The 13,617-nt window shown below is 40.6% G+C and overlaps 1 protein-coding gene across 2 annotated transcripts in view; it reads left to right on the top strand.

The window, feature by feature from the left end:
* The window catches only part of LOC136883457 (zinc finger matrin-type protein CG9776), a 135,527-nt gene that overhangs the window by 51,431 nt on the left and 70,479 nt on the right, over positions 1-13,617 (top strand). For both annotated transcript variants that reach the window (XM_067155768.2, XM_067155769.2), the window contains 2 exons: positions 2,754-2,865; positions 3,141-3,230. In XM_067155768.2, coding sequence (XP_067011869.2) covers positions 2,754-2,865; positions 3,141-3,230 — 202 coding nt within the window. The remainder of the gene's footprint in view (positions 1-2,753; positions 2,866-3,140; positions 3,231-13,617) is intronic.

Raw genomic sequence — 13,617 nt, forward strand, 5'->3', positions numbered from 1 at the left:
GGTATAGCGCCAATAATACTCAATCAACTCTGTCGTCCATAAAAGCCTTATACAAATGTAAAAAAAAATATCTGCACATCCCTGACTGTATAAGTTGTATGGACCTTCTTTGCCGACCTCACCTGAAGGTTGCTTATATAAAGCATACTGACCAAATATGTTAAGGCTGACTTTTAAAATATTAATTATACAGACTACTGATACAGTATATTGTAATCTGTGCATAGTAGAAAAGAATATAATTATAAATTCAATACTAAAATTCAATACAATCCAATGAATGTATTGTAGCATGTGAAGTACAAAGAAGGTAGATTTATACTTTTAAACTCCATGCAAATGATTCTTCAAGATAGATTGTGATCCTTTGAGTACAGTAAGATCACTTGTTAAATTTAAAATACAATATTTGACAGAAAATTGTGGGATAGTGCCTTGGGCCCGTAGTATGAGTCCAGTAACCTTGATGGATGTCAGATGATATTTTGTGCTAATAATAATGATTGATTCATAACTATGACATTTTTCTTGTGGATCTCAGCTGCCTTGTCGCCATTAACTTCTCAGCTAATAGTGGTTCTCATGCAAACGTTAATCCTTTGACATCAGCCTCCATACGTTGTATGGACGTCCTTTGCTAGGCAGGCTGCCGACCCCATCTGAATCACCTCTGTAGGCTAGGTAGTGTGGGACTTAAATATTCCATTTCACTGAGGTGTTAAGTAATAAAATGAAATAATCATAAATCTTACCTTTGGATCATTTTGATTTCTGTAGTTTTGCTGATGTGGAAAATTCTGAAGTTGTCAGGGATGTGCAGAGAATTTTTTTACATTCATATCAGCTAAATAAGGGCTTTTATGAGCCACAGAGTTGACCAAGTATTGCTGGCGCTGTACCACTAGCCCCAGAAATCAAACATTATTGTGGTTTGCTGCCGCCTCTTCCACCCTGCCATTTCAACTGTACATTTGCTGGTTTTTTCCTCCAACCTGGTCGCTCATCATGCCTTCATCACTTTCAGAATGTATTGATTTGCTGTTGCTTTCCTCAAATCCTTTACTAACACCACTGCCACAAAACATATCTTCACAATCTGGCAGTTCTGACTCACTTTCCCTCTTGTTTCTGTTCAGAATTTCGTGCTAAACAACAACCTTCTACGTGATACGATTGCTACTGGCCTTTGGATTGTATGGGGTTTTACACTCGGTGTTGAATAAAGGGTGAACTAGTCGAGATAACTGAATTATGTTTTTCTTGCGAGAAAGAGCCATTCATCCTCTTTCAGATGATACATAACAACATGCCATGCCATTTCTTGACAGAACACCTGAAATTTGACCAGGCTCCACACGATTGCGTCCCGCGTGCTGACACACAACTAGGAGTTGTGTCTAAATGCAGATGTGTTGATAATCTTCAGTGAAAGGCATTCACTGTAATTTTATTAACAGAGGCAGTATTTTTTATGTTTATAGGTAAAGAAATGTATATTAATACTGTCTCTGTTAGTTTCTCTCTCTCTCTCTCTCTCTCTCTCTCTCTCCCCCCCCCTTTTTTTTTTTTAAGAGATTCATTCTCAGTTAAAAACATAAGAAGTTCTACAACACTTTAGTGTAATGATGTTATGGAAATTGGGGATGCTTTGACATAAAACAAACATATTGTTGTGGTGAGTTTGCATTCATTGTCCACTATATGAAGACAGCAGTAGGGTTTTGACTGTTCTCAAAATAGTTTACGCGTTTTCACAATAACCACTAAATGGAATCACCAAACCTAGAGGTTCTGTGGAACCCCAGTTGGGAATCAATGTAAGGGGGGGACAGTCTGTACTGATATGTTGTCTGTTCAGCTTTACATTCACACACCATGGACTAAACATTTCTGAACCTCGTAACATCTGCTCATGTTACATTAACCATTTCTCGGTATGACCAGGAGGAAAGATCTCGTTTGGTGTCAACCAGTCCATTCTACTCTTGCACCTTGCATGCCACTTATTTGTACTTGATCAGGTGTCCCTGTTAGTGTTTCCATTGATTAAGAAAACTTTTCCTTGTATTTAATCTTGGCCGTGCCAGCTGATAGTCATACAGAAGGCGGACTTCAGATGTCTACGCCTTCTTCATCTTGCTTATTGCTGTTATCTTTTGTCAAATGTCAGGAGGTGCAGTATAGCTGCTCCAGAGATGGAGGCCTTGTGAGCACATGTCTAGAATTATACCAGACTGGGCTTGTGTGCTCAGCTGTAGAGAGACAGAGATTTTCATGTGCTCTCCATGTTGATTCTCCCACACTCTAAACAACATTGTTCCTGTCTGCAACTCTCTGCATGATGTTTGAGCAAGTGAAAAGCAATGTGTTGTAATTTGACAAGTATTTAATAAATCTCACAAAACACATGTTACATTTGTTTGCTTTCATGATCAGAACTCAATAAATGGCCTTTGATCCTCCAGACAAAAATGAATGATATCCCAATTGATTCTCCTACTTGTTTCTGTTAGGACATAGAAGTTCAGTGGAGTAAACCTCCTGTACGAAGTAAATACAAATGTTAATCTTGTTCCAATGCTATGAGATGTATGGACTAGAGATTTGCCTAGAGGAGGCTATAGCTTCCTTATTCTTTAACAGAATACACAGCTACATCGTTGCTACTCATGACCCAGACTAAGATACATAAATTGCAACACCTTTATTATATTTTTGTTAATAGGAATGTAAAAAGAGTTGTCATGTTTCAGGAGTACAGCTCTGTTCCATCCCAGTCTACTGGTAATTGGCAAGAAGGTGGCATGGTCTACCCGGATATGTCCCACCCGCCACATGTCCAAATGGGTTCCTCTGCACCACCAGGTATGATGTCTCCTCTTCCCACACTCTGTTTTGACTTGATTTCCTTTTCATTACTTGTATTTAAAGTATGTTATTCAGTAATCCTATTAAATTTTAGGATCTGTTGCTGTTTTGATTCATTTCTAATCAATGTAAGTAGTCAGTATGATTTTTTTTCCTCCAAGATATTAATTTCTTGATACAGTAAATCATTTCATTAACTGAATATCCCATTGATCCCTCATTTAGAAATGGAACTTAATGCTGTTGTAATGCCATCTCTCCATGTTTGACAGGTGCCAGTGGTGCAGGTCCTTCAGGTTCATCGGGTCCTGTTCCTGGTACGCCTGTGGATCCCAAGAAGGCAGAGGAATTAAAAAAAGAAGGTATGCAAGCAACACATGACTGTAATTAAGAATGGTTGATACAATTCTCAGCTCTGTGAGGATTTCTCACTCTTACAAGGAAAGTACATGAAGTTCCTGCTTAGGATCATGATGAAAGCATAGTCGAGATGAGCATGTTTGAGATACACTGCATTTTGCAACCTCTCCAAACTTGAATAGGGTGGCCACAAGTACACTTGACCTGGGTAGCAAATCCTCACCCTAAGGCCTGGGTGATAAAACTCTATGTCTCTGAATAGCTAACTAGATACATTTTGAGCCGGGCTGAGTCGCTCAGACGGTTAAGGCGCTGGCCTTCTGACCCCAACTTGGCAGGTTCGATCCTGGCTCAGTCCGGTGATATTTGAAGGTGCTCAAATACGACAGCCTCGTGTCGGTAGACTTACTGGCACATAAAAGAACTCTTGCGGGACTAAATTCCGGCACCTCAGCGTCTCCGAAAACCGTAAAAGAGTCGTTAGTGGGACATGAAACAAATAACATTATTATATTATTAGATTTATTAGATACATTTTGTTTTGGAACACAATTTTAATGAATTTTTATACTATATTGTAGAGTTACAACTGTATTTGAACATGATGGATTTTAAAAGGGCATAACCAGTAATATAAGCCATTTTTCTGTTTCCGTGCCTTTGAATCTATCAATCTGTGTTAAGCAGGCACGTTTATTAGTACTCCCTTTGTGGTTGAAGACTTCTTAATTTGACATGTGGCAGGAAAACAGATGGTGGGAAGACCAAGAACCCACTGGATGGACATTGCAGATCGGGGAGGGACAGTGGAGGACGTCATTAACAACAGAACATATCTCAATAAGACAGAATGGAAGAGGCTCACCCTGGAAACTAGAACTGTAAAATTATTATTATTATTATTATTATTATTATTATTATTATTATTATTATTATTATTATTATTATTATTATTATTATTATTATTATTGCAATCAGCTCAAAATGAAATACACCTGTGTTGAACTGGAAACACTTGAAGTTGTGTTAGAGTTCAAAGATGTGTGGCCTCCGCTTTACAAGAAATACCTTGTATCCCAAGAAACTACAAACAAACCAAGCAGTGAGTGGTTGATAGTTTTATTTTTAATAAACAGCTTATATCGTTTTTATTATAATTCAGATAACAATGGATTATGCACCTTTGAAAGAATACTGTATTAGATAAAAAGACTGACATGAATGCTCTTTCTTCTCCGATAAAATTAGCACGAAGATCTCGCTTCCTAGTGACTGTAGAGTGTAGACCGGGTAGCTTTTCGCCCATCGTAGAAGCTCTGCAGTTTGTGCTGAGTGAACAAAGAGGCCACTTTCTCATGTGTACAGACTCATTACGTTCTCTGCGGTCTGTTGATTCCTGTCCCTAGCAACACCCACTGGTGCAGCTTCTAGCCAGGTTGGGTGATGTTGGCACCAGAATAACTTTTGCATGGCTTCCAAGCTATGTTGGAATTACAGCAAATAAATTTGCAGATCAAGCTGCTAAACAAACAGTACTTTTGCCATTGATGCTTTCACGGCCCGTACTTATAGACATGATGCTCTATAGGCTTTTGGGCTTATGCCATGTCAAGAAAATAAGGTGAAATTCTTTACGTTTCGCAGGGAACTGTGCCCTGCATCCTCAGAAGAAATCTTGACTGTCCACGAGAAAGGCTTCCTAAACAATGGGCAATAGGACGTACTGAATCATACGTCAGGAACTCTCGGTATTTCGTCAACAAGCTGTCAACCATAACCCTTCAACCTAATGCACTTTTGGTGAGTTTCGATGTGGAGTCTTTATTCACTAAAGTGCCTAGACTCGGTCATGTCTCTCATTGAACACCTGTTCCCTGAGGACATTACTAAGCTATTTTACCACTGCATGACTTCCAGCTATTTCTTTTGGAGTGGGAATTTTTACGAACAGAGGGACGTAGTGGCTATGGGAAGTCCACTTTCGCCCGTAGTGGCTAATTTCTTATGGAGCATTTTGAGGAGGAGTCTATTGCTTCGGCGCCCATCAAACCTATGATATGGTGGAGGTATGTTGATGATGCATTTCTGGTCTGGACAGAAGGTCCTGAGAAGCTTCATCTATTTCTAAACCACTTAAATCAGCAACATCCTTCAATAAAATTCACTATGGAGATGGAGTCGGACGGATGCCTTCCTTTCTTGGATGTTTTAGTAAGAAAGAAACTGAACGGTTCCTTAGGACATACCATCTATCGTAAGCCTACCGACACAAATCGCTATCTTCATGCAGATTCTCACCACCATCCAGCACAAAAACAAGGCATTCGCACGACACTCGCCAAGAGGGCGAGATGATTTGTGAGCCATCACATATCCAGGTGGAGATGGACACGCTTAAAGTCGCGTTCAAGGGTAATGGTTACAGCGATTTGCAGATTCATAGTGCTCTGCATCCCAGAGAAACGACCAAGCAAAGCTCACAGAAGGAAGAAGTGAAGGGAACTGTCTACTTGCCTTACATTCACAACACCACAGATCGAATTGCCAGGGTCCTCTGCAAACACAATATAAAAACCGTGTTTGGCACCGCCATTAAAATTGCTCACAGTCTGAGTAAAACCAAGGACAAATTGTCCCCACTTTTACATCCTGGGGTATACGAAATTCCCTGTACTTGCAGTAAAGTATATATCGGCCAAACATGCCGGTCCATTGGTACCCTTATCAAAGAACACGAACATAATATCTGTCTCAACCAACCAGACAAATCGGTAATATATGTGCACGCTCTATTGTCGGGTCATGTCATGTTCCAAGATGCTCGGGCTCTTACCCACACTAGACACTACAGGTCCAGGATTATACAGGAAGCTGTGGAAATACGTAGAAATCCTAACAGTTTCAACAGGGACACCTGCTATCAATTAAGTAATACCTGGTTTCCAGCCATTAAGAATTTACGGAGGTAGTTCCCTTCCCTGTCCTTTCACTATGGTTATTTTGTCTCAGTTTTTTCCAAATTGGTACGTTCCTTGGCGCCAGATGTCTCATTCCAGGCTTGTGCCTATATCATACACCGGTCAAGTTCATATGTTACGTACACACCTTATGTGAACCGCTTAGTCTGATGGTTCGGTCAGTTTCCAGTTCGAACGCTAGCATTGTGCCATGTCCTGGGAGCCATCTGGTGGCGAATGAACGTACCATTTCCACTTCTATTATAACGTATAAATTTTAAAGAATCATTGTTTAGGAAGCCTTTCTCGTGGACAATCGAGATTTGTTCTGAGGACACAGGACACAGTCCCTGTTCGAAACGTAAAGAATTTCACCTTATTATCTTGACACGACATAAGCCCAAAAGCCTATACAACATCAAACAGTACTTTTACCACCTAGACTAATGAATGTACCTACTAGGGATATTTGTTCTAAGTTGCATCAAACCATCTTGGCGTCCAGAGAACAATAAAATCAATAAGAGAATTGCTGGGTTATTGGTTTCCTGCAGTATACAATATAAAAAATTCTACAGCCAGTTTCCAGTCTCCAGTTATTCAGAGGGGTCAGGAATAAAATTAATGAAGCCACCATCTCTCGGCAAGGATACGAATTGTGCCGGTTGCCGAAGCCTGTCAAACTCCTCTTGGATGATGATTAATGACTGACAGATGAAATGATATTGGAGAGTATTACTGGAATGAACGATGACAGGGAAAACCAGAGTACCCAGAGAAAAAACTATACCACCTCTGCTTTGTCCAGCACAAATCTCACATGGAGCAACCGGGATTTGAACCACGGAATCCAGCGATGAGAGACCGGCGCGCTGCTGCCTGAGCCATGGAGTATACTATATATTGCCAGCAAATCTACATTTCATAGGAGTTGTGGATATTCTGTTGAGGTTCTTCTACTGAAGAAAATGCTAAGCATTCTGCTCATGGATGCTATTGCTGCAAAAGCTCTGCTAACAATTCTTTTGAAATTTTAGCCTTTTAGCATTGTCTCCAAACATTACATGAAAAGTTGTCGGTTGTTCGATCTCGAATGCACTTCAAAGCACAGAAGACGATGCTCTGTACAAAGATTGTGACAAAGAAATAAGTTATGATGAATCTGAATTGTCTGTTGGTGATGACTGACTAAACGATTTAATGGCAGAATATGTATTCCTAAGGCTTTATGTTTCATTAATCTATATATTAAAAGAGTTTGCTAAAAGCAGATTTGGGAAATTCATCTGTCCGTTCTACTGGACCGATTTGCTTCATTTTTGTTTCATTCTCTCCGGAATTACTTGTCAGTGAATCATGAGACATTGATGGGTCACTAAGTTCTGTCAACTTCGAGTAATCATAAAATAAAATCATTCAATGATCACTCCAGTAATTGAAGGGGAAAGCTAACCCTGACCTGCAATACATTCTGTACTTAGCAGGTTGTTAAGCGACTGACACTTTCATTAATATTCTGATATGTGATTTTCATCCTTAGTGATGTCATTGCATGCAGCCATGTTCGATTACTACCTGTCAAGCCAGAGAGTATACACTTCCTCTGGTCACGGAAGAGTACAGTTCCCAGCCGGATACTCTTTGATTCTCCAAACTTTCCCAGCTTCCAAATATATTCCACAGATGGCAGAGCGTTCCTAATAACTTACATGCTGCCAAGAGAGAAATGTCTATGTACAAAAAGACCCCGTCATGACATAAGCTTTGGATATTATCTGGGAACACCTATCATAGGATAACCTAGCTACAGTAGAAAAAGTAAAGGCCCTGTATCGTTAAAAAAGTTCTCTGCCTGGCAAAAAACGCTCCTTCGAGACTAACCTACAAGCTCAGGTGGTGGTGATTATTGTTTTAAGAGGAAGTACAACTGGGCAACCATCCTCTATATAACACTAATCAGAGAGAAAAATGGAAGGGGTCCGACACTTCGAAAAATGAAGATATCGGCCAAAGGAAGACAAGGGCCACGAAGGGCTTGAAATGAAAGACTCCCTAGCCCTCGCAAACCTAATAGCGTCGGGGTTGGAAAAGAACAAGATTTGACCAAGGGAGGTCGGATAGGATAGATGAAAGTGAGGAGCCTGGCACAAGTAAGTGGAAGGAATGCCAGGACTCAGCTAAGGCGTGGTCGCCAACCCACACTCCAAAGTTCAGAGCCCCTGGGGCTCCTTTTAGTCGCCTCTTACGACAGGCAGGGGATACCGTGGGTGTTATTCTACCGCCCCCACCCACAGGGGGACCTACAAGCTCACAAGACAACCGCTCTATACCGTGTGATTCATTCGCCCCTTCCAATGTAGTTTTAATGCAACCCGCAATATTAACTCCGCCCTGAAAACATCTGCCCTGTCGGTAGGCTCAGACAACACAACCGGATATGTTGGCATTTATCGCCTCACCATGATAGGGCACCGTAATATTATACTCGTATTATACACTGGAAGGCATGTATGTGTCTTCTAGGTCATATGAACCTGACATGCCGGCGGACACTAAATTGATGTTGTAACCGCAGTAAACCTAATACGTGCTGTAAGCTGCATAGTGTGCTGTAAGGAACCCGAGCATAGTTGTTAAAGGCGCGGCAGAAAGGGGTTATGTGTGAGGTGGGAGGTTCAATTCCGGGGCGAAGATTCCATTTTCATGCAAATTGTGTGTGTATGAATGTGTTTGTGGCCCTAAGAAGGGGCAATTAGTTAGCAGGCTGGACACATACGGACCAGAAATAATAGGAACACAACTGCGCTGACAATATACCCATGTTGTGTTTGAGTCATCAGTCCATAGACTGGTTTGATGCAGCTCTCCATGCCACCCTATCCTGTGCTAACCTTTTCCTTTCTACGTAACTATTGCATCCTACATCTGCTCTAATCTGTTTGTCATATTCATACCTTGGTCTACCCCTACCGTTCTTACCACCTACACTTCTTTCAAAAACCAACTGAACAAGTCCTGGGTGTCTTAAGATGTGTCCTATCATTCTATCTCTTCTTCTCGTCAAATTTACCAAATCGATCTCCTCTCACCAATTCGATTCAGTATCTCTTCATTCGTGATTCGGTCTATTCATCTCACCTTCAGCATTCTTCTGTAACACCACATTTCAGAAGCTTCTATTCTCTTTCTTTCTGAGCTAGTTATCGTCCATGTTTCACTTCCATACAATGCCATGCTCCACACGAAAGTCTTCAAAAACATCTTTTTGATTCCGATATCAATGTTTGAAGTGTGAAAAATCTTAGACAATGAAGGAATGCTTTTCCACGAAGAATTATTCAGAAAGTTGACAAAGACAGCTGATGCCAGATTAATGGAGGAGGAGTGTGCTAGTTCCCATCCATAAAAATAAGGGTATGTGGTCTCATATAATAACTAGAGAGGGATAAAGTTGATCAGCCAACATGCCTGGACAAGGAACAACAAATGCCACTTTTGCCTTGCATCAGCTGCTGGAATGTTACCATAGAGGACAAAGAGAGTTGTCCCTTTTCTCTGCAGCGTTTGGAATGAGGCAAGATGAATCTTCCTAGGGAGCTTTTACAACAAGATGCCATTCCTGGCATCCTCATGGGAGGAGTTAACGAAATAGGAGGAATAGCACCAAGGGATCTGCTCCATCTCATGGACGAATCACCATCTACAGGGGTTTGGAATTGAATCCAGGCTTTTTGCCTGCAATGTATTGATTAGAAATTGTATACCACCTGCCGGCCAACATTCTGATGGGGAATATTTTTTCGACCATCCAGGCTCAAACTGACTAACGACGTTATCAGAACATATAGAATTGAGGCATTAATGATCATGGCCATCACACGGGCTATTTAAATTTCTAAATGCATCCTATGCCTCTTTCTTGGCTTTGACCTCCTGCAATTCAGGTTGCCACCACTTCCACCTTGCCTGATGGTCTTCTGAGCACTTTCTCCCTCACATCCCTGATTCAGTCTGCAGCCTGTTCTTGCTGTAGGGCACACAGAATAAATGGTTGCACTGCATCCACAAAGCTCTTACGACAGCCATTCTTCAATCTCCACCTCTTCATTTCAGTTATCCCAGTTTTAGGTCTTACTCCTGATTTCAGCATAAAAGGATATCAGTCGATGTGTTGCTACAGCCTCTCCAGGGAAGACTTATCTCGGCCAGATCTCTTCTCCAACACAGCAGATAATCAAGTTGTGATCCAGTGGTTTAATGTTTTCTCAAGGAAAGTGTTTATAACTGCCGTATCACAAGCCATAACGAAGTCCAAGATGTCCTCACCAGCTACACTTCAGTGCCCCATGCCGCGTCTTCCTAGAACTCTTCCCATTCCATTGTTTACACTACCAACATGGCCATTAAGGTTGCCTCCGGTGAAAAGCCGTTCCTCGTCCAGGATCGATTTCACAGCTTCGCCCAAGGATGTCCAGAAGTAATTGTTCTCCATGTGTGTACAGCCTTCTTTATACAGTGGAACCTCGATGTATCATTCCCGGAACTATTTTCCCTTATCTATCGTTCCTCGAACTATCGCTTTATCGCATTGATCGTCAAAAAAATATATTTGTCCTCAGCGACAATTTTCCCGTATGGATCGATCATACGTAAGAAAAATATAATTTAAAGTTAAAAACTTCATGATTGTTCCGTATTGAATAGAGAAAATAAGATGTACAATATTATAGGGAAGGATCCACCTTTCAATACTTTTTACTACATAGCCTGGTCTTTTTACTACATAGTATTGAAAGGTGGATCCTTCCCTATAATATTGTACATCTTAAGAAAAATATATGCAAACATTTTTTTAATTTAACAGGAAAGCTGAATACTCTAGCATATAATAGCGGCAAGTCGACAACCTGTTATGCGAGAATGTACAAGCAATTGCGAGTTGCCGGGCTGAGTGGCTCAGACGGTTAAGACGCTGGCCTTCTAACCCCAACTTGGCAGGTTCGATCCTGGCTCAGTCCGGTGGTATTTGAAGGTGCTCAAATACGACAGCCTCGTGTCGGTAGATTTACTGGCACGTAAAAGAACTCCTGTGGGACTAAATTCCGGCACCTCGGTGTCTCCGAAGACCGTAAAAGTAGTTAGTGGGACGTAAAGAAAATAGCAAAAAAAAAAAAATACGAGTTGTTAGTCTTGAGCAAGGATCTCGTAGGCTGGAGTGCTGTGCGCAAGTATTCACGCGCAACCTCTCTACGAGCCTTCTGGCGCCAACGCTTCTCCTCGACTCACTAACCGGCTCCTAGAAGTATTCTTATTTACAAGAATTACAACAGAGGCACTGTAAAACAGAAATTTGCCACTATTTTCTTTGTTGCTAGGGCTGCCAGCATCGTTGAAAATGAGGAAAATCATGCACTTTAAAATAGTTACGGCGTGCGCCAGGTACATTTTAATTAGTCACAGGGTTATTAATTGCGTCGTACCTTGTGATGTATGTGGGATGCTAAGGGCCTGTTGACCACTTTGTTGCCCCCTGCTCAGCTTCCTTGTTACAACCCGGACCTAACCAAGCCAGACCAATAATCTTTTCACTAGCCTGGTCTTGAATCTAATTCCTAAGTTGGCAGCATCGCTTAGCCCGCTGTGTGTCCGAGGCGCACCCTGTTGAATTTCTAACCTCTGTGACATCGTCTGAGATGTGTCATGTTGGATCTCTAACCTATCATTCGCGAAAGGTCTACGGAATCTTTACCAAACTACAGGTTATCGCTGTAATATCCACGTATATCATTAATTTGCAATGAGAGAACTGACTTCGAAGGGTTTCCAATTACTACGAGATGTAAGGAAAAGTTAAATGAAACAGCGTAAAAATCATGCTTTTTATTTTCATTGCGTATATAGCACATGTTGGCCTTCAGTTCGAAGGGTCATGATCGGTTAAAATTGAAATAATAAATAAAGAGGTTCAACCTATTCAATACAAAAGAATAAGAAATGCAGTGATTACATTCTTATTTAATAATAAGTAGAAGTGGTACCGGTTTCGACCCTAGTCCAGGTCATCATCAGCCGATTAAAACTTGAAAAACAATGCATAGGAAAAAGAAAATAAAAGATCAAGTTCACTCCGGATCAGTAGAAGAGGAGATATAAAAATGATGGGGGTAGACACTGTAAAATTCAGAAGAAGTAAAATGTAAGTCACTTAAGAAACAGTGCGTAATTTTCTGAACAGCAGTATGGCACACGCAGTGTAAGGCAAAGTCTTATAATGTTTATGAAAAGCGGAGAGCGGTTAAATGAGCTAGCTTGTATACACTGTCAGGCACAAAGTCATAACACAATCGAACACATATGAAGATCCGTATTCGTGCTGAAGTTGAAGATGAGTAGATCAATTGAAGTAACTTGCCAGCTCCCGGTGATCAGCGCGATATATTCAACATCAGGCACTGTGGTTTCAAACGCCAACGTAAAATGAAGAATAGCTTAATGATCCAGTATTTGCTTCTGTTGCGAGAATGTAAGTATATATAGATACATATAATATAATTCAATATAATTGAATAAGTAATTGTGATCCTGTAGAATTTTTGGAACAGTTGACATGAAAAAAACAATTGTGAAGAGAAAAAATATAGTAAAAAGCGCAAAACCGGAAACAAATGAAAACATAATGAAAGCAATAATACGAATGCCAAGTTGTATCCTATTGTTACATTCTATGATATTCTGCGGAAAAATGTAGTGAGCACTGTGCTATCCATACCAGCGTTAGACGGGGACTCAACAGGGTGAAACATAGGTAACCTGATGTTATCACAGCTCAATTCTCATAACATACCAATTGAAAGCTATGAGGCTTTCTGCTCTGACAATGCTCCTGTTATGATAGGACACAAAAATGGGATTTCAGCAATTCTGAAGGAAGTTCAACCAGGTATTGCCATCATAGGTTGCAGATTAATCTAGCAGCTGAAAAATGTGCTGGAAGATTACCACTTAAAGTGGATGAGATCCTTGTTGATATATTTCATTTCTTACAGAAGAGTGTCAAAGGAAAAGAACACCTTCAGAAATCTCAGAACTTGCACAATAAACAGGCAAAGGAAATTCTGAAGTATGTATTACTAGGTGGTTTTCTTTAGGCAGATGTCTGGACAGACTACTGGACCAGTGGGATCCGCTTCTTTCTTTCTTCAAGGAAGAAGTGATATGTACTCAAAACATTTCCACAACTTGACATCTTTCAGAATACCTAGAGTTGAACAAAGTGGGTCCAAAGTGTATCAGAAGAAGAGAATTCTTGATTCTGCTACTACACATGCATAGAATAGCATATTCTTCCAAATGTGACAAACCTGTCCTAAAATGTAAGACTTTTGTTACAAATTGTGAGGAAAAATTGTTGTTCCTGTCCTCAAACTTGAAC

Source organism: Anabrus simplex, chromosome 11 (genome assembly GCF_040414725.1).
Source record: "Anabrus simplex isolate iqAnaSimp1 chromosome 11, ASM4041472v1, whole genome shotgun sequence".
NCBI classification, from domain to species: Eukaryota; Metazoa; Arthropoda; class Insecta; order Orthoptera; family Tettigoniidae; genus Anabrus; species Anabrus simplex.